Here is a 21,942-nt window from a genome sequence, read left to right as displayed (position 1 = left end):
AATGAATGTTGATGTCGTGTTTATAGGATCTTTTACAACCTCGAACCCCGCCCTCGCATGCCGATGAACAACAGCAACCACAACAGCAGTCTTTTTTAGGCGATCGGGCAGTGACCACAGCCACTCCAAGTCCACTGCCCGTAAGTGAGCCTGTCGATCAGGCCCACGAGGGTAGTGGCATGATCCTTGGGGATCGGGCCGAGTTTCCTCTTTCGACCTCGGATGATGCCCAACGCTTCACCGCCTCTGGAGACAACGACCTACCACCCGAACTATCGTTCGAAGACAGCCGCGCGCTTCTAACTCGCCTTACAGGCCTTCAGCCTTGGCAGCTGGAAGCTTTCCCCGATGAGCTACCTCCGCTGCCGCTGTCTAGGCCAGGTTCGCCAACACGTTCGCCAGACGTCACACGTCCTTCGACCGCGATTTCTCAACGTCGACTATCATCAACGGCAGTTCCAATACGCTTCCGCAAGCCCGTCATACCCTCTACCGTTGACCCTAGCTTAGCAGCTGATCCTCTTCCTGGCCCTTCACCAACCCGTTCTCGCCATGGCAAGACGCACTCCACAGAGTTTAGGAACTCTCGAGAGTTCCGACCTTTGTATCTGGTGGAGCGCAACCGCAAGTCCAATGAGATCGATGAGGTGTTGCCAGCGCTTCCACCCAGTAGTGCCTCTTCAGTAGTCTCTGGCGCGGATTCAGAAGAAGAGTTTGAGTCTGCTCAAGAGTCGCCTTACGAGAGCGCTGGACAGTCATCTTATGACTCATTTTTCGATCCTTTGAGTACCGTAGCCGACCTCATTGCGCCCAGCCATGGACCGGAGCCTCAGCATCCCGAGCTTGCCCATCGCGAGATTGAAGAAGTCGAGGAATCCGGCCAAGCTACTCCCAAGGCCTCTGACTACTTCACAGGTGCCCAGGAAGCGTCAGCACCGTCTAGCGGTCCCAACTATGAATCGCTTACTGCGGCACTGGAGCATGCCAGAGCACAGGAACAGGATTCGTCCACCGACGATTTCATGTCGACTTTGACCTCCCCACAGGCGGAGACTCCTCTTGAGACGAGCGCGCCGCTCGACGACAAGATGATGCGCGACGTTCCCAAATCCCGCGACACTACTTCTGCCCCATCGAGTAGTTCATCAAGACTCCAAGACGCTGCTCTGAGCGCAGTAGTGGGAGGATTGACAGCAGCTGCTTTGCGAAAACGCTCTCCTTCACCAACTCGATCTCAGCGCGATGACACCAAAGACAAGGCTTCGTCAGCTGCTGAGCCAGAGCAACCTGAGCCCGAAACCATCGAACCTGTTGTCGAACCATCGCCAAAGGGCAAGGGTAAGGCCAAGAAGACCAAGAAAAGTAAGAAGGGTAAGGAGCCCGTCGCCGCCGAGTCTCCCGTAGCTCCATCGCCTGTTATCCCATCGCCCGTAGCTCAATCACCCGAGGAGATAATGAAGCCATCGCCCTCCTTCAGCTTCGCCACTACCTTCGTTGACAACGAGGAAGATTGGGCCAAGAACAGGACTGAGTCCGTCGTTACGGACGATGCTACGCTTGTTGGTGAGCCTGTCGGAACGCCCAAGGATACCAAGGCCTTTCAACAGAAGGTATTGGACACTACTGCACCAAAAGAGGACGAATCCACCGAGGTCAGACGCGCTGTCTTTGATAATATCCCTCAAGAAACTGCGAGATCAATCGAACCTGTCGAAGAGGCAAAGCAGGGTCTTGGGATCACTACCGGACCGGCTGCTACAACTGTCGAAGTTTCACAAGACGCCCCTGTTGAGCCTAGCTCTTCCAAGTCTGTTGAACCCGCAATTCCTGAGCCGATCGTCGAGGAGGAAGTTGCGACTACACCCAAGTCCAAGAAGGCGAAGAAGAACAAGAAGGGTAAACGCGGCAACAAGCAAGCTGAGCCCGAGCCCGAGCTTGAACCCGCAGCTCTACCGGAAGTTCCTGCTCAAGATGATCAGATCTTGCCTTCGTCGGAGTCGCAACAAGACACTATTGAACGCGATATCCTCGAGCCATCTTTCGAACGCGATGAGCCCAAGGACAAGGCCGAAGAGCCCAAGGACAAGGTTGATGTCATGGATTTCTTGGTTCAAGAAGAGGCACCAGCCACTTCGACAGATGAAGCAGTTCCACAAGAGGCGGTGCCTACACCTACTGCTGCAGCAAACCCTGAAGAACCGCCAGCTACCTCGACCGACGAAGCAGTCCAAAAAGAAACAGAGCCTGCACCCGTTACTCCAGCAAACCCCGAAGAGCCCAAGTCGGAAGTTTCAGCTGGGCCTGCCACGCCAGAAGTTCCCGCTCGGCCTAGCACAGCTGACGGCGCCGAACAAGCCAAGAACACACCCGTTGAAGAAAACCGCCGAGCCTCTGGGATCGAAGGACAATCGGCAGGTTCAGGCTGGGGTTCCGGCCTGTGGGGTGCTATTGGATGGGGCAAGAAGAAGGCCCCGCCGCCGCCAACATCCGAGCCTCCGTCTTCTCCGAAGCCACAATCGGCCGTCCTCGCCGCACTAGCTGCTGCCAGGGAAGAGGCCAAGCGCAAGTCGCAACCATCCTCACCAACTGTGTCTGAGAGGAAGAGTTCCAAGTCCGAGAAGAGGCCTTCAATCTCTCGAGTGAAAACGCAGGATGAGACTTCAAAGCCGGAGCTGTTGCAGAAGATCGAGTCTAGGAGATCGTCTGTTCCTACACAGCGACCTACTGAGGCTACGACCCGCGAAATTGTCAAAGAAGAAGCTAGCTCGAGCACCACGCCTCCCACTGCGGTCTTCACTGATGATGGGAAGCCTTCCTTTGCATTCCCCCAGCCATCAGCCGCTCCTCAGGAACTATCTATCGAGACTCCCAAGGAAGCTCATGTCGTCGAAGAGAAGGCTACGAAGCAATCTGAAGATGCTACGCCGTCTACTGCCTTCTTCACCGACGACGACAAACCGTCTTTCACATTCCCACCGGTATCCTCTGCGCCTGCAGCTGAACCAACGACAAAGCCCGACGAGGCGCCTGTTGCCAAAGAGGAAGAGAGCCCTGCGTTCGTGTCCCCGCGTACCGCATTCTTTACCGATAATGGGAAACCATCTTTCACCTTCCCCACGATGCCATCCGCCCCTGCGGTCGAGCCAAGCGTCGCATCGAGGGAAGTACCTCTCGCGGAGGAGACACCGGCTCCCGTTGACGTCTCGCCACGGAATGCGTTCTTCACAGATGACGGCAAGCCTTCGTTCTCGTTCCCTTCGGTGCCGTCTGCGACTGTCGAGCAAGCTCCTTCAGTCGCGAAGGAAGCAGAGGTTGTGGAAGAGCAGAAGAAGCCTGCGTTTGTCGCGCCCCGAAGCAGCTTCTTCACTGATGATGGAAGACCTTCATTTGCATTCCCATCAGTGCCAAAGTCTACTGAGCAAACTGCCTCAACTGCCGATGAAAAGGCCCCTGCGAAGACACAAGAACCAGCCGCTTTCGTCGCACCTCAGACCAGTTTCTTTACCGATAATGGCAAGCCTTCGTTCTCGTACCCATCAGTGCCCGCATCCACCGCGCCCTCGACAACGAGCAGCAAAGACACCATCGTTGAAGAGAAGCCTGCGGAACAATTGTCTCTTGGCCGAAGTGGTTTGTTCACTGATGCTGGAAAGCCTACAAGCACCATCTCTGACTTCGTCCCGACTTCGTCTGGTGGGTCTGCTTACGACCGTATCTCGGTCGAACCCAGCTCGTCAAAGAAGAAGATCATCAAGACCAAGAAGGAGAAGAAGGCGAAGAAGAGCAGCGTACCGATTCCCGATTTCGATGAGCCTGCGGCCGATGCTGCTAAGTCTGTCGATGCTCCAGTTGACACGGCGGCAAAGGATCTAGGCGACCAGGTGGCCGCCGAGGCTGTCAAGCCTAAACCTGAAGCAGACAAACCTGCGGAGACTCCTTTGGAATCTGCAATCGAAGCTTGGGGCGAACAGCTAGTATCTGAGCCAACTCCTCTGACTGAAGAGCCGCCTATCGTTGATTCTGCCGAACGTACCGTCAAGCGCGAGCAACCAGCTACTACAGAGCCATTTACCATCGACGAAGATGAAGTCACGTCACCTGTCAGCAAGAAGAAGGCTAAGAAGAGCAAGAAGAGTAAGAAGGCTGAACTCGAAAGCACTGAGGTTGAGACCGCAGCCCCAACAACTCCGATCGAACCTGCTGCTCAACGTTCGCTGGATGCTCCTGCAAGCGAATCTGCACATGTCACCGAGACTGTTGCTGAACCGGTATCCGCAGAGGTTGTGCAAGAGAAGATCGCGCCCTCTAACACGGAGGCTGCAGAGCTTGTATCCGAGCTCGCACCGACTGTTGAAGAGCCTGCCCGTGAAGAACCCTCTCAACCTGTTGATGTGGCCACACCCGCAGAGCGTGAAGCACCAGCTGAGTCCGTGCCTTCTGCTCAAGAAGATGCGCCAAAGACAAAGAAGAGCAAGAAGAGTAAGAAGAAGAGCGGTATCTCCACGCCTCAGGAGGAGCCTATGACTGCTACCGAGCCATCTTCTGTGACAGCTTCTGAGTCTATCGCCGACCAGCCGACTTCCGTTCCGGACGTCATCCAACCTCCTATTGTCAAGGCTGCTGACATCCCTTTGCCTGCGGAGCAACCCGATGAAGACCTCACACAGCCTCTCGAAGAGGCACTCCCCAGAGATGCCCCTGCCGAGCAGGAGCCAATTCCCGAGCCCTCTTCCGCACCTGTAGAAGCCGATCCCCCTGCTACACCCAAGACCAAGAAGATCAAGAAGAGTAAGCGGAAGAGCGGCACTGTGACACCCCAGCCTGAGGCCGAAGCTGTACCTGAGCAGACCGAGGCACCCATTGAGACTTTTGCCCCGATCAGCGGACCAATAGCAACTCCAAGCGAAGTGGTCGATCGATCCCGCGATATTGAGCTACCTTCATCGGCCAAGCAAGCTGCCACTGTAGAGACCTCTCTACCCGAGCAGAAGCGTGACGATGGAGCTGATGCCGCGACTGTCCCTCTCCCAACAGAGAGCTTCGATGAAGATCTCTCCACTCCATTAGAGCAGCCAAAATCTGTGGACGAGATTACTCGTTCTGCTGAGCCGGCGGTCGAGCAGGCTCCGTCAACACCCACTTCGAAGAAAGACAAGAAGAAGAAGGGGAAGAAGAGCAAGGGTATCTCGACGCCTGTGGAGGAGGCTGTGGGTCAAGAGGAGGAGAGCAAGAGTAGAGAGATTGGTCAAGGGGAGGGACTCTTTGGTGCGGAGACATCAGTCAAGGAGAATGTTGATGCGAAGGATACGGCTACCGAGGAGACTGGATCGGCCCTTCCCAGAGAGCAACTGCAGTCAGACGTTGCGGAGCGTGCGAACGAGGACTTTGCGTCAGCTGAGCCAACTCGACTTGAGCCCCTGTCTGAGGCTTCTATCGTCCCAACAGAAGATGCACCAATCGCCGAGCCAAGCCAGCCTGTGGATCTAGTCGTCGATGATGTCGCCGAGGCCCCATCTTCTTCCAAGAAAGACAAGAAAAAGAAGAAGAGCAAGAAGGAGAAGGCCGATGACGAGGCACCGACCACCCCGACCACCGATGTCCAGCGCGAGATGGAGCCTACTCTACAGGCTCCTGAAGCACAACCCGTTACCGAAGCTCTGCCTGAACAGCAACATCCTGAACCTGTTCAAGAAGTATCGGTCGATATTATTCCGGAATCCGGCGCGGTTGTTGAAGACACTGCCGAAACCGCCGCAAGGCAGACTTCCATGGACGTTTTGACTCCTGCACGAGAAGCCCCAGTCGAAGAGCCCACACGACCTGCCACGCCATTGGAGGAAGAGCCTTCGACGCCATCAAAGAAGTCTAAGAAGAAGAAGGCCAAGAAGGGTAAATCCGTCGAGATTGAACCCACTTCTGCAGATCCAGCCGATGTGCAGACGGAGACCCAACCTTCTATGGAAGCCGCTGGACCTGAATCTCAGTCAATCGTGGACGCCGCACTCGCCGGATCTTCCAAACCAATCCAGGAGGCCCAGGTCGAGACTGAAGCAATCGCAGCAGACCGAGCGATCGAAGTCGCGCCTGAGGTTCCTGTAGAGTCAGTCGCCGGAGCAGAGGCGGTGCCTCTTCCCGAGACGCCGGCCCGCGAGATCGATGAGCCCATCGCGGAGGTTTCTCAGTCCTCGGTGCCTGCCGAAGATGTTCCATCAAAGCCATTGCAAGAGGCTTCAACCACCGAGGCAGAAGCAGTACCTCTTCCAGAGACGCCAGCTCGAGAGATCGACGAGCCGATCGTGGATGATCTGCCGGCAACCCCATCGAAGAAGAGCAAGAAGAAGAAGGCGAAGAAGGGCAAGTCGGCTGACACCGAGCCAAGCACGCCTGTCACTGAAGTAACTTCTTCCCAACCAGACCCGTTCGCGGAATCTGCTCAACCTGAGGTGCCCACAGCTGAGACTACCCCATCGATGCCAGTTGAGACTTCCAAGCCAGAGCGCGAGACTCCATCGGCTGAGCTTGTCGCTCTGCCAGAGACCGAGGACAAGGATTTGGAAGAGCAGAGAATACCTCAAGTTGAGGCCGCGAAGTCACAAGAAGAAGCATCACCAGCTGAGCTCGTAGCTCTTCCCGAAACAGACGACAAAGATCTCGACGAGCCCGCAATTCCCCAAGTCGAGACTGCGGAGAACGTCTTTGTTGTTCCTGAGGTCGTTGCCAACATCTCTGATAAGGTGGATACCACACAGCCAGAGCGCAGCCAAGACATCGACGTTCCTGTGGCTCCCACTGAGCCTGTCGCCGAAGCCGAACCAGCTGAGCCAATCTCCAAGAAGAGCAAGAAGAAGAAGGGTAAGAAAGGCAAATCCATCGACACTACTGAGCCCAGCACACCGGTTACTGAGGAGCTAGCACCACCGCTCGACGTCCCTTCTGAGACTGTTCAAGAGGAGAACCGTATTGAGGATACTTTGCCGCCTTCGCAGGAAACGACTCGCACAGTTGTTGACATCGATGAGTCTGCACTCGTCCAGGAGAGCGTCAAGGAGACTTCTTCCGCGCAGCAGAACACGCCTGTCGAGGAGGCTTCGGTTGCGCCTACCCCTTCCAGCCAAGACATCGAGAATGAGGGCGCCGAGCCTGTCTCGAAGAAGAGTAAGAAGAAGGCAAAGAAGGAGAAAGCCAACCAAGAGGCCGAGGTTGAGCAATTCCCAGCGACGCCTCTGCCTAAGCCTATTGCGGAAGATACTGCTGCCGATGCCAAGCTTGATGTCAACCTTGAGGCAGCTGCACCCGCAACCACTGAGCAGCACCAGACTGTCAAATCTTCAGAGGTCGAGCCCAAGGTCGCCGATGCCTCTTTTGAGAAGCAGACCGAGCCTGCTGCCGACGTTGTCGACTCGGTAGCACCTCTTGAGACTACAGAGCGTTCATTCGACGATGTTGCATCAGCGGAGAGGACACTGCCCGAGACTTCACAAGTTCAAGACCAGGTTGAGGCCGAAGATGCTCCCAGCACACCCAAGAAGAGCAAGAAGAAGAAGAAGGGCAAGAAGGGAGAGTTGGTCTCGGAACCTCAGACTCCCGTTACCGAGTCTGAGCCAGTCTTCCCGGAAACCATTGTCCAAGAAGCGCTTCCATCTACCACTGCGACTACCGAAGAGTCTGTTAGTCGGGATGTTGCATCCGAGCCTACTGCCGATGTTTTGCCTACGCCTGTCGAGACATCCACTACTGAGCAAGATGTCCCCGCTCCTACAGAGCCAGCGCTGGTTGAGGAAATGGTTCAGGCGATCGATCTTGAGCCAGCGCGTGATGAACCCGTCCCAGAGCAAGCCCCCGAGGAAGCGACACCACTCTCAAAGAAAGACAAGAAGAAGGCCAAGAAATCTAAGAAGGCTGAATCTGAGAGTGAGATGCCTGAGGTCTCTTCTGCGCCGGTCGAGACCGTCTCGAAGACAGTTGATGAGCCAGCTCGCGAGGAATATGTCGTGCCGACTGTCCAGGAGACACCCATCGAAGAGCCCGTCGCTGAGACACAGAGCATCCCCGAGGCTACATCTCCCAAGTCGATGCCAGTGGTCACCGCAGGTGAAGACGATATACTTCCAAGCATTCCCCTAGCTGAAGATGCCGCTGTCACCACTTCGACCGATACCGCGCCTGCAACTGGAGCGCAAGATGAAGTCACAGTAGTCGAGAACGAGGACGTTGCGCCTGCGACTGAACAGCACGAAGAGGAGTCTACTTCCAAGAAGAGCAAGAAGAAGGCCAAGAAGGCTAAGCGGGCTTCCATCGCCGAAGAGCCTACTGTTCTTTCTGTTCCTGAAGCCGCAACCGAGGAGAAGGACACTATCCAACCTGAGCAAGCAGCGACTGTACCCGAACCTGCTGCGGACCCGACGTTTGTGCCTACCATCGTTTCTGACACCCTCCCTGAGACCGCCACCGCCGAGGAACTTACTTCTGACACCAAGCCCGCGCTAGAAGTGTCTGTTGAGCGCGAAGCAACTGTCGATACCACAGCCCCATCCGTTGCCGAGGCGTCGGTTCAAGAGAAAGAGCAAGCATCAGTGTCCAAGGAGCCAATAGTTGAGTCCAAGCCGACTGAGAAGACGCTGGCTGCCGATGCACCCGTGCCCGAGGTCACTGAGGAAGTCGCGGCTCCACTCTCGAAGAAGGACAAGAAGAAGGCAAAGAAGGCGAAGCGCGTTTCGATCGCCGAGGAGCCCACATCAATCCCGTCAACTCCCATCGAAGAGAAGACTGAGCCAGCCTTGGAAGAGCCTACATCTTCAGCTACAGAGGTACCCGTCTCGGAAGTTCCCGTTGTGGAAGAGGTGCCAAGCACTTTGACCGACGTTACCGAAGACACTTCATCTCACCTTACGCCTGCCGAACAGCTCATTGCTACACCCGAACCTGCTTCCGAAGAACTCAGTCAAGTTGAGGCTGTGCCAGAGATTACCAGCCCGGTCTCAAAGAAGGACAAGAAGAAGTCGAAGAAGTCGAGGCGCGAATCGATTGCTGAGACGGAGACGGAGACTCAAGTAGAGACATCAGCAGAGAAGTCACTAGAGCGCGCTCTTGACACTGCTGATACTGCTGCTCCGGTTCCTGAGCAGCAGCCCGCCGAAGCCACATCAACGGAGCCTACTGCAACTCCCGTGATTGTTGAGGAGCCAAGCAAGAGCGAGGTGTCTTCTGCCGTTCCAGTTGAAGAAGAGCAACTTCCAGCGACCACAGTTGTAGAAGAGCAGCCATCTGAGGCAGTGGCTTCCGAGCCAGTCTCTGCCACCGTTCCGACCGAGACTTCGGCAGAAGAGCCCGTAGCGACATCTTCGGCCATCGATGAGCCAACCACACCTTCCAAGAAAGACAAGAAGGCGAAGAAGAGCAAGCGCGGATCAGTCGCAGAGGTCGAGCCATCTCTACCTTCCACTCCGGTTGATGAATCTGCTAGAGAGCTTACGGAAGCTGTCAAAGACGTTCCTACAGCTGAACAAGAGCCTGCCGTACCAGTAGTTGAGCAGAAAGAGCAGTCGGACGTTGCTCCTAACGTTTCCGAGGATGCAACAGCCCCCACTCCTGTTGTCGATCAGACTGTCACGGAACCTACGGAAGAAGAGGAGGCGTCATCGAAATCGAAGAAAGACAAGAAGAAGGCCAAGAAAGCCGCCAAGAACGCTGAGGCTGAGATTTCTGAACCTATTCTCTCCGCCGAGCCTTTGACCGAGCAGCCTTCCTCGGTTGTGCCTGACACGACAACTACGACTATCGACGAGGCTGCGCGCACGGATGTTGACGATTCGATAGCCCCTGCTACAGTCGCCACTGAGGACAACAAAGGCAAGGAGCCAGCTACCAGCCTCGATGTGAACGAATCTACCAAGAACGAACAGCTCAGCATTGCGCCTACAGCTGACAACGCGGTCGAGACCACCACATCAGACGCACAGACTATTCCTAGCACCACTGCCACCTCTACAGATGTCCAGCCGGACGACGAGCAAGAACCAGAGGAATGGGCTGGGCTATCGAAGTCGCAAAAGAAGAAGCTGAAGAAAGCCAAACGCGCATCCGTCGCCGAAGGCGAGGTTTCCCGGCCAGCGACACCTGCAGAGGATTTGTCAAAGGACCTTTCTGTCGAGCCTCAGTCATCTGTTCCCGAAGCGGTTGAAGAGACCACTACCGAACAGAAACTTGATGCAATCCAGCCATCTGCTCCTCCAGCTGTAGAATCTGTCAGCGATGCAAAGCAGGCTGAGGCATACCTGGAGCAGCTCACCGCAACTTCGGAGCCAACAACCTTGACCCCAGCTGAAGACCCTGCACCAACCACTGCTACACCAAACCCGTCACCAGGCGATCCCAAGCCGCCAGATAGAGAGCTCGAAGCGCCTTCGTCCCCTTCCTCCTCCAAGAAGGACAAGAAGAAGGCCAAGAAGCAAGCTAAGAAGGCAACACCTGCGGAGCCTTTTTTAGCAGATGAGACGCCTGAGGCAGCCAACTCTGATACTCAGCCGTCTCTGTCGATTCCTACACTTTCGGAGACCCAACTACCTTTCTCGGGGATACCGACACAATATCCCCAATCTTTTACGAATAACGAGCTTGTTGATGATTTTGATGATAAGAAGGAGATAGAGATTGATGATGCGGCGGAGGAGGGGGGAGATGAGGAGGAGAAAAAAGACGAGGAAAAGAGGGATGTTCAGAAGGAGATAGTGGAGAGAGGAGTTGAGGAAGAGCAAGAGAAGAAGGTGGAGGAGGTGGTCGCCGAGGCTGAACACCGTGGAGAGCCTTCGATCGTAATTGAAGGGTTGCCAGAGCAGGCTGCCAATCAGGTCATCGCTGCTGAAGAGAAACCAACGGAAGTGGAACAGTCTGTCGAGTCGACCGCGGCGCAAGAGCCCACAATTGCCGTTGCAGACGTTGCCGAGAGGGATATCGAGGAGCAAGCACCTCTTGTGGAAGACCTTGCGTCTGAAACAATCATTCCAGTCGATATCAGCGTCACTGAGCCATCCCTGGCTCTGGAAGCCGACTCAGCGCCCACACTGGAAGACCCGATTCCGGTAGAGACGCCCCAAGAACCCACACCTACTCCGATGGTCGTTGAAGAGGAACAACCGACTGCTCTGCCGCAACAAGACGAGCTCAAGGAAGTTCTGGAGGAAGCTTCTCAGACACCAGTGACACAACCGACCCGTTCACTCGGCGAAGCTGATGACGACTTGGCCGCCCCTTCTAAGAAAAAGAAAAAGAACAAGAAGGGCAAGCGCGCGTCTATCCTAGAGGAACAAGAGCAAGCCACCAGTGTTCCTGAACCTGAGCGTGACAACGCCTACCCACCAAGCGAGGATGTCACGGCTGTGGAACCCGAAGTACCAATTACGTCTGCATTCGAGGATGTCAAGCCTTTAGAGGATGTCGCAATTATTCGAGACATCGAGGTTGCGCATCCTTCCGAGCCTCAAGCAGATGCCAAGCCTACTGTCGAACAAGCCGCCCTTCGCAAGGACCAACATGTAACGCCTGATGTCCAAGAGCATGTGTCTGTGCCGGTCACGACAGACGAGCGCCAGGATTCAACCACACAGCCTGAGACTCCCGCTTCTTTGCCTGAGGTTACCGAAGAAACGACCATTGCGGAGCCTGTGCCCCAAGATGTTGAACGTACCGTTGATAACATTGAAGAGCCCGCCAATGTCGTTCCGGAAGTGGAGCAGGTTCCAACGCCGACAATCGAGGAGCCGACCTCTTCAAAGAAAAGCAAGAAGAAGAGCAAGAAGGCCAAGCAGGCGTCGTCTATCGAGACTATTCCTGAAGTCCACTCTTCTCAGCCAGAGGAGTTGCCATCCGTTCATGTTGAGCCAACCCCCCTGGCATCTGAACCAGTCAACGAATCAGAAGTGTCACGCGAGGTCACGGTTCCTGAACAGGTCGAGGATGTTCAACCAGCACTTCCGACAACAGATGACAAGACTACCGGCCCAGAAGAGCCGATTTCGAAGCCTGTCGAAGAGACGCAGCAACCTTCGCTACCAAGCATCGATCGTGACGCGCCCGCTGAGGTACCAGAATTCGTATCCGAGCCTCCAACGACAACACAGCTTGAGCCAACAACTTCTGATGCCCTTGAACCGCCCACGGAGGAGCTTCCCGTACCTTCGCTCTCGAAGAAAGACAAGAAGAAGAGCAAGAAGGCTAGGAAGCAGTCTCAAACGGAAGAAGTAGTGGAGGAGACCACTCCTGATGTACGTCGAGATGCTACTACGGAGGCCGCGCCTACTCCGGTCATTGAAGAAGTTGCCGAGACGGTCGTCGAGCCAATTGCTGAGCCGGTCGTAGAGTCGGTGGCCGAGCGAGCCATTGAACCAGCCACCGAGACAACGCCGGTCATTGAGTCCACACCAGTTGAAGATGTATCCGCACCAAAGCCTGAGGACATGCCATTCGTTCCAAAGACTACCGTCAACGAGGTGACAACATCTGACGATGCACCAGTGCCTGTCACCGAAGACACCCGCAAATCCCCAGAGCTCGCAGAATCAAAGCTTGAACAAGAAATGATCTCCAAGCCTGTAGAAGACGCCGCCCAGGTACCGCTGCCTGAAGATCGCATCATCAGCCCACCAGCCGAGACAGTCGGGGAGGACTTTGTTGGCTCAATCCAGCCGGAGACCACATCAGGTGCCCAAGACGGGCAACTTTCAACTCCAATCGTAGAGCCAGAGGCTCCACTCGAGATCGCTGATGCCGCACCGTTGTCTAAGAAGGACAAGAAGAAGGCCAAGAAGGCGAAATCGAAGGCTTCCGACGCTGTCACGCCTGCCAATGAAGTCGCAGTACAGCCCGAGGTCGAAACTGTCCAAGATGTTGGCGCCAGCAGCAATGAGCCAACACCTCGAGATGTGCCAATTTCTTTGCCTCAGGAAGATGCTGTGGTTGAGACAATCGTCCCTACGACTGACCGAGAACCTTTGCTGGACGACCGCGCACTTTCCATGCCCCTAACGGAGGAGACCAAGGAACAAACCGAGAAGTCCGATCTTACGCCGTTTCTCGTGGACGCTATTCCAACGCCCTTGTCTCATACTCTTCAAGAGCCTATCATTCAGCGATCGATCGAAGAGGTGCCAGTCAGCCAACAAGTGCCAGACACCACTGTCACTCCAGCAATCGTTGATGAGCGACCTTCCTATGTACCAACTACGGACGTTGAGCCTCAAGTCGAGGAGCCGGCATCCCCATCGGTCTCCAAGAAGAAGAGCAAGAAGAAGGGCAAGAAGTCAGATGTCGTAACGCCAGCTCCCGAAGCCTTGCCTACAGCAGACTCCGACAACGTTACTTCTACGATCGAGGACATCGCGTTGCCTACAGCCGAAGTCCAAGGCCCCATCACATCAGTTCCAGATGAGCAGCCGAAGGTCGAGGCTCCGATGCAACCAGAGACTACCGTACTGCCAGAAACCGTCAGTGAAGCACCTGCCACCGAGACTGCACCTACAGTCAACGAACCAGTTTCGGTACCAGAGACGACTGTCGTCGAGGAAGTCAAGAATGAGACCGTTACGCAGGAGCCCGTTCTTGAGCGTAAGCTGAGCAAGAAGGAGAGGAAGAAGGCCCAGAAGCAGGCCGCCGCTCTAGTCGAGGAACCCATTGTTGAGAAGGAGCCCGTCGTGGAGCCAGCCACGGAATCCACTATTGAGCCTGTTGTCGAGTCTACCGTCGAGCTCACCGTCAAGCCAGACACAATAGAACCAGCGCCTGCACTCGATACCACTACGGTTGAGCGTGTTCAAGAGACTGACTCAGTAGTGCACGAGCCTGTTGTTGAGTCTTCATCTTCGCGCAAGGTACCAGAATCAACGACAGAGGTTGCCTTTACACCGACGATCGAGCCATTGCCTCAAGAAGCAACAGTGGAGGACACGGTTGTTTCCACTCCAAAGAAGAGCAAGAAGGCAAAGAAGGACAAGAAGAGCAAGACGCACTCTGCTGTTTCTGATCTCCCCGAGGAGCCTGTCAAAGAAACATCGAATCTTCAGGAGCAAGTACAAGCAACGGAAACGTTCGAGACTGAGCCCGCCGCCACCGAGCGACTGCAGCCTATCAGCCTACGGGATCAGGACACAAAGATTCTGGAGACTGAGCCAATGACTTCGACGACCGCTCAGATCGAGGAGACAACAACGGAGTCTGTGAAGACGGAAGAGCCTGCTGTTCATGCCAACATTACTCCCGAAGTAATCGAACAGCCTCAAGAGCTGGCTTTCTCACAAGAGATGGATGTTGACAAGCTACCGGAAGATGTCTCAGCAGTAACTACTGATGTCCAGAACCGTTCTGTCCCCGAAGTTGATGTGGCCGATCCCACTGTCGCACCACCGATCTCTGAAGACTCCGAGCAACGGCCCACTCGGGAGCTGATGCCAGATGCCTCAGTCGAAGCGTCAGCGGAGCCAACTACCGTAGTGGAGGAGGCCAGGAGCCTCCTAGAAGCACAATCTGAGAGCATAGAAGCCCAGTCAGCCATTCTTGAACCGTCCATTCCGGAGGTACCTCTTGCATCATCTTCAATCGCTAGAGAGCTGCCATCGGAGATGCTATCCGAGCCTGCAACAGAAACAACCGACTTGAGCAACGAGCAGACACTAGCTGAGCTAGTGGAGGAAAGTTCTCTTTCGCGCTCAACATCGAAGAAGGCCAAAAACGACCGGAAGTCTTTTGCTGCCAACGAGCCTTCTGGACCCGCTACGACTGCCAGTGAAGCCCCTTCAGAAATCGCCACCGAGACACCCATTGAGCAAGCCGTCCCTCAGCCAACTCTCACCGAGACCATGAAAGAGTTGGTACAGTCTCCTACGCCAGCAGAAGAGAGTGCACCGGTCATGCCAGTAGTCGAGGAGACCCCAGTACCTGCCGTCGCCGAAGCTACTCCAGAACACAACTACCGGAGCCTTAAGGAGCAGCAGCCAATTGAGCCTATTGAGTCCACCAAGACACACGAAGAAGCTAGTCAAGGCACTCATGACCGCTCTGTTCCAGCAAGCGAGCTCTCCCCCTCTCTCAGGGCAATCCAAGATGAAGCTGCCGATCTGCGACTCCGTGCAGAAACACTCGATGCTGAGCTCGCCACACGAAACGTCGCTGATGAGCCCTTCACCATCGAACCCGCTTCCATGTTCGATATCGTCAACAAGCTCACGAAGAAGGACAAGAAGAAGGCGAGAAAGAGCAAGGGCAACACTGACGCTATGCCGACGACTCCTGCGGCCGAACCTGAGGCTGCGGTTGAGACGAAGGAAGTTGTCGAGACGCCCGCATTCGTATCTGCGCCGACCTTGACAGAAGAGCAAGCTGTCGATAAGAGAAAAGTGGTCGACACACCCGCGCTGGCAGAGGAGACCATTGCGACCGATGGGCCTTCTCGCAAACTGAGCAAGAAGGAGAAGAAAAGAAAGGGCAAGCAGCCTGCAGACGATCCAGTCGAATCTTCCGAGACAGCAACGCAGTCGAGCGCGCCGATCGTTGAGTACCCAGAGCCAATCGCCGAGCAGCCAACAGAGTCACCGTCAGTCGTCACTGAGCCTTCAGTAGACACTGTCGCGCCAGAGCAAACTCACCAGGCTTCCCGTTCCATCGATACTGAGCGAGTAGTACTTGATGAGCCAGCTGCAGCCGACATCCCGGCCTCATCTACCGTCACCCAAGATCTTCAACAATCACTTGTGGAAAAGGAACTAGTGTCGTCAAGGAAGCTTAGCAAGAAAGACAAGAAAAGGGCTAAGCAAGCTGCCGCGCTAGAGGATGCAACATTTTCTCTATCTAAGGATGTTCCGTTGTCTACTTCGACTGAGTCTCGGGAAGTAGCTTTGCCTGACTATGAGGTAGCTACGTCAGTGCCAGCACCTTCCAGTGAGGGTTTCCCTGCGACGAGTGTCGAGGCTTCCAAGGAGGCAGCTATTGAGGAAGTCCCGGCTATGACGCCGAAACAACGTGAGGTGGAGACTCATGTCGATACCTCAATCGTTACACCAGCAGAGGCAACCACGGACAGTCTGCCACCACCAGTCGTCGAGCAACAAGAGCCAATTCTCGAGGAGCCATCTATTCCGTCTCGTAAGCTCAGCAAGAAGGGCAAAAAGAGAGCCAAGCAGGATGCATTCCCCGCGCAGGAACCCGAGGCGCCTGTTACGGTTGATGCACCGTTGCCCGAGACCAGTGAGCCCATCGTTACGGAGATACCGCACACAACCCAAGAGGTATCTAGGGACACTTTCTCCCATGGACCAGCGACCGTCGAACTTCCAATCGCGACGAACGTCATGGAAGAGTCATCTTGGTCAGAGCCATCTACTTTGCCACGATTTGACGCAGAGCCAGAGGTTAAAGTCACCGAAGTCCAGCCCGAACCAAGTCCCATCGACCTTCCCGTCAAGACTTCGATTACGGAAAGCACCGAGCAACCTCGCGAATTCCCTGCTGTGCGTGAGCCAGAACCAGAATCTGCGATTGCTCCGACTCTCGCACGCAAAGAGAGTAAGAAAGACAAGAAGGGCAAGAAGCAAGACGTGCTTGCTGAACAGCCTCTCACATCGAGAATCGACGATGTAGTGGTCTCTGAAGACGTCCGAACCGAAGAGCGTTCTCTTGACTCGTCAAAGCCTATGGACCAGCAAGTCACAGCTCCTATGGACATCCCAAATAAGCCCACACAAGACACGACAATCGCGCCAGTCCTGGAGAAGCAGCCCCAAGAGATCATCCCGCCAAGGACTTTTTCAGAAGAGCGTGTGACCGTTGACGCTCCAGCGACCGAAGCCATCCCCGAGGCCGAGACGACTCCCACGAAGAGTAAGAAGCAAAAGCGCAAGTCGAAGTCTCCGACGACTTCAAGAGAGCCCGCTAGCGTTGCGCCCATCGTCCCGGTCGAGGAGACTGCCCCTGAACCGACTGTTGCGCGTCAGATTGTGTACGACAACCGCCAGGATACGATCCGAGAACGCAGCCTTTCTCCCAGGAAAAGGCCTACAACACCGTCAACGCCCGGGTCGCCAGTAATTGGAGCAATTCTCAGCCAGCCAAAGAGGGAACACGTCAGGTCCATGTCCAACGTCTCTATCCCTGATCTCCACGTCAGAGCCAGTGAATCCGAAAGCACTACTCAGCACCCTTTGTTGCACAAGAAGTCATCCAAGAAACACAAATTGGCAGCTTTGTTTGAGCGCGGCAAATCGCCTGATGGTCCTCCTGCGGAACGAGGTCTGCGAAAAGAAGGATCTGGCAGTGTCAGAAACCTCGCCGAGCAATACGAGAGTCAATCACGGTCTGTCACGCCCATTCTACCTCCGTCTCCCGAGAAGCGTTACCTGTCTCGATCTCCATCGCCTGAGAAGCGTCAACTCCATTCTCGAGTTGCATCTCGTAATCAACTTGGCTTAGTGTCGCCAGTGCGATCAGATTCGAAGTCTCCCGCGAGAGACATAGACTTTGCGGCCACTGTCGCCGCCAGTTTGCAGGAGTCTGGTTTTGATCCAGGATACGTCATCAACGACAAGTCTTTCCATCGCTCGAACTCCATCTCAGGAGCTCGCGATATCACGCCCGATGATGATGTTGCCGCTGCAAAGGAAAGGGCCGGTAGATCTCGACTGGGTAGCTTAAGCCGCTCTTCGTCGGTCTCCGGTTCGCCAAAACTACGACCAGCCCAGCCCAGCGGACCCGATGTTCTGCCACCCATCGAAGTAGCAATGGCAACGACTGACACTGCATCGTTCGACCCACTGGATGTGCTCAACGACCCCGCTTTTGCAACGCGAAAGTCGCCTCCTGGTGTTCTTGAAGAAGCTGACCCTGATGAGCTGGCCGGGTCGTCAAGTCTGAGAAGGAAAAAGAGCAAGAAGAAGCGTCATCCGATACCAGAAACTCCAGTGGAATCTGAACACATTCGCGAAGAAGCAGACGCTTCAGTTGCGCCGATTGTTCGAGGCAAGAAGTCAAAGAAGGACGAAGAAGGAGCTCCACGTCTGCAAGACCGTGTTGAGTATGCAGCTGCAGAGACTCCGGCGATCGAGGCTCGTCGAGATGTGCCTCTCGCTGTTGAGACTCCAGCTGACTCCACAGTCCACGGAATTGAGCCTGCTCAGTCCGTACCTCGCGCGCCAACCTCCACCGATGTCCTTCCGAAGGTGAAAACGCAAATGACAGGTTTGGAAGCCAAGTCTATCGACGTCAAGGAGGAAGAGTCAAACAGACAAGACACGATCACGAGGAAGGAGAGACCCAAGAAGCCAGTGAAGGACGGCAAACCTGCAGTCACTGAGGATGTACCTATATTACCCGTTACATTCGATCAGGAGGCCCGTTCACTGACTGCTGGAGAGCCGAAGGAGTATCCATTTCCACAGGTGACGCAAGAGAAGGAGATCGAGAGGGAGACGGAGGAGACGCGCAGGCGAGAGTTGAAGAAAGAGAGGGATATGGATGCATGGGCTCCATCGCCAAAAAAGAAGAGCAAAAAGAGTAGGAAGGTTGAAGAGAAGGTTGAAGGAGAGTCGAGCAATGCGCCGAGGGACGCATCACTAGCTGAGGCACCGGCTGCCGTTCCTGAAGTTCACAAGCGCAGGACCCATCCTGTATCCTTCGACGACGAGCAGCCGGACGAGAAGCGCCTACATACATTGGAGTCCACTCAAGAGCCTCAATTCACCACTGAGAGAACAGCATCACCGGCGCATGTTGTCGCATCAGAACGCTCACACTCCGACAAGCGCTCCAAAGAAGCCAAAGCATCAACGCATGGTGCAGCACCCGCCAACGAGCCCTCATGGTCATTCGCCGAAGTTCGGGACAACAGCAGTCAGAACTCCGCCACTGCACAGTCAGCACAGCCAGTTGAGAAGGCAGCACGTACGCTGAGGCGGTCCAAGGAACCGAAGACTCCTCTAAGTGCATCAAAACGCTCGATTGCAACTGATCAAGATGCTGAAGACAGCCCTGCCTTACCAACACACCCAGTGATTTCTGGCGCGACAACGCCAGGCACCGACTTTGCGACGAAGGAGCGAACCTCGTATCTTTTCGATTCCTCGCCATCAACACGCGCCTATGGCACCTCACCAGCAGTTGGGCCGCAAACGCCCGCTCATGATACTCAGAGGGTTGATGAGACTCCGTCAAAAGACAAAGGCAAGAAACCACACACAGAGTCGCAGCACGGTCGGACATCGCCTACGAAGCAGATCGCACAGAAGGAACCATACCAATCCTTGTTTGGAGATCCAAATGAGAAGAAGGGTGAGACCCTTTCCACGCCTGTCGCAAAGTCCGAACGCACGCCAGGCACCAAGCAACTCGAGTCCATCGAAGAAGTCAGCCCGGATGACACAAAGCACAAGAAATCACGATCCATAGCTGATGTCGGCGCGCCAGAACGAGGACTCAAGTCAGCTCGTCGCACCGAGAGTCTTAGGCAACTTTCTGATCGCCTGAGATCACCTCCGCCCAGCACGCCAACACCCACGGGTCGTCGAAGTGTGGCATCAATGGCAGACAACTCAGGTGGAAGAGACTCACCATGGTCACAGGTCAACGACAGCGTTGACCGAACCATGACTCTCAGCCCCGCACGCCGCATGCCTCGCTCCTCTCCGAGCGCAGACCCGTTGAAGCAGTACATTGCTGAGCAGCGGTCGCCCAGTGTCCAAAGTCAGCGTTCTCTGAGCAACATCGCGAGACTCAGGTCTCCGGATCAGGAACGTCCTATGAGCTCTATGAGCAACATCAGCACGCGTTCGGATCGGTCGTTGAGAAGGGTGGACCGGCAAACGTCAGGTGACCTCAGATCAGCCTCGAGGCTTGGCGAGGCCAGTGCGCAAGACGCTAAGAGCGCGCAACCCAATCTCTCCAGCACGGCGCTCGCGGCTGGAGCAGCAGCCATCGCAGGTATCGCCGCCCCACCGGTTTACGACCCAGTCCGGGGTACAGGTAGAGGTCGCCGTACCAGTATGGCCGAAACCTTTGTAAGTAGTTCGCAGTTGTTGCGCACGTCGCTTCTGATTACTGACTGTGTTTTGCAGGAAGCATGGGGTGAAGCCCAAAGGTCGCCTAGCTCGCCCTCACGTCCACCAAGCGTGCGCAAACGTCAAAGCATGCAAATCATGGACCTCCAGACGCAACTTGACCAGCTAGCTGCGCAAAATTCAGCTGTCGAGACCGCCAAGGCTAAGGCTGAGGAGGCTTTGCAGGCTGCACAACACCAGCGTCAAGTTGACGAGCAACTGGTACTTGAAGAAGTAGAAGCACGTGACCGTCAGATTCACCAAAGGGATATCGACATTGCGCAACTCAAGGATACGCTTCAGCGACTGCAAGAAGAGATTGCGCGCCTGAATCAACTCAACAACGCACTAACAGACGCCAATCGCAACCTGACCAACGATGCCAATGAACGATATGGTCAACTCCAGTCCGAGGGACAAATGGTGCACGAGCAATGGCAGGCATCGCAACGAGAGCTAGAGAGCCTTCGCAGTCAATACGCTCAGCTTCAGGCTGAAGGCCAGGGCATGCAACAGCAATGGCAAACATCACAACGAGACTTGGAGGAACTTCGCCGTCAGCATACCCAGATGCAGCGAGGTCTCGCAGATGCCGTCCGCGATGAAGTTGGCGAAGCACTCGATGAGCGCAATGCCGAAATCGACCGTCTAACCGCAGAGCTGGCGACTGCACGCGAACAGATCAAGAACCTTCAAAAGCAGATCTTGGCTTCGAAGAAGCCTAGTGAGAGCTTCCTCACTGTTCGCGATGAAGACTACTTTGACAGCGCTTGTCAACAACTCTGTCAACATGTCCAGCAGTGGGTGCTGCGCTTCTCCAAGTTCTCTGACACTCGCGCATGCCGCCTTTCATCAGAGGTCGCAGCTGATACACGACTGGATGCATCAACGCGTCAGAAAATCGACACTCGCCTTGACAATGCCATTCTCGATGGCTCAGATGTCGATTCACTCCTAGCGGACCGTGTCAAGCGCCGAGATGTCTTCATGTCAGTGGTCATGACTATGATCTGGGAGTACGTTTTCACCAGATACCTATTCGGTATGGACCGAGAACAGCGCCAGAAACTGAAGGCGCTGGAGAAGACACTTTCAGAAGTCGGCCCACCACGCGCTGTGGCACAATGGCGAGCTATCACACTTACCCTTCTTGCGAGAAGAGAGCCTTTCATGCAGCAGCGCGCTCAGGACACTGAAGCTGTGGTGCACGAGATCTACAGCACACTCTCGACACTTCTTCCACCACCATCGCATCTGCAGCGCCAGATTCAGGAGTCGTTGCGCAACGTCATGCGCTTGGCAGTGGAGCTATCAATTGAGATGCGCACACAACGCGCAGAATACATCATGCTGCCGCCGCTACAACCGGAGTACGATACCAAGGGCGATCTCGTCGCCAAGGTCACTTTCAACGCCTCTCTAATGAACGAACGGTCAGGCGAGACGACGTCGAACGACGAACTCCAAGCCCGTGGGTCGGTGGTCAAGATTGTACTGTTCCCCCTAGTCGTCAAGAAGGGCGATGACTTCGGCGAAGGCGAGGACGAGATTGTCGTCTGCCCAGCCCAGGTCCTGGTCGCCGGAACCAAGAGCAGGAAGGTAGTGAGGGTCATGAGTGGAGCGATGTCGATCAATCGTCCCGACTCACGAGCAAGCCGTATCAGTCGGGTAACGAGCGTCGCGCCCCCTGAGAGCACGATCATGGACTACGAGCAACCCGGTAGCAACATGATCTAAATCGACGGCCGTTTGAATTACGAATTTCTTCTCATCTTACCTTGATAGCGTGGGCGGATTTTGTGTTTGGCGTTTGGGATATCATTTTACAACTTTACGAGATTTCCTTTGTTTTAGTATTAGCAGTAGTTACATA

The 21,942-nt window shown here is 55.1% G+C and overlaps 1 protein-coding gene across 1 annotated transcript in view; it reads left to right on the top strand.

Moving 5' to 3' along the window:
• J4E90_004772 (uncharacterized protein) overlaps positions 1–21,806 on the top strand; it is a gene marked incomplete at both ends in the record, with an annotated part of 29,666 nt that extends 7,860 nt beyond the window's left edge. The window contains one exon of the mRNA XM_051434335.1: positions 27–21,806. Within this exon, the coding sequence (XP_051291591.1) occupies positions 27–21,806 (21,780 nt within the window). The remainder of the gene's footprint in view (positions 1–26) is intronic.
• Positions 21,807–21,942: the final 136 nt, after the last annotated feature.

The sequence above is a fragment of the Alternaria incomplexa genome (assembly GCF_024043165.1).
Source record: "Alternaria incomplexa strain BMP 0042 chromosome Unknown scaffold_6, whole genome shotgun sequence".
In the NCBI taxonomy this organism is placed as follows: domain Eukaryota; kingdom Fungi; phylum Ascomycota; class Dothideomycetes; order Pleosporales; family Pleosporaceae; genus Alternaria; species Alternaria incomplexa.
Note: the sequence above shows the minus strand (reverse complement) of the source record. Positions and strands in the feature narration are given on the sequence as shown.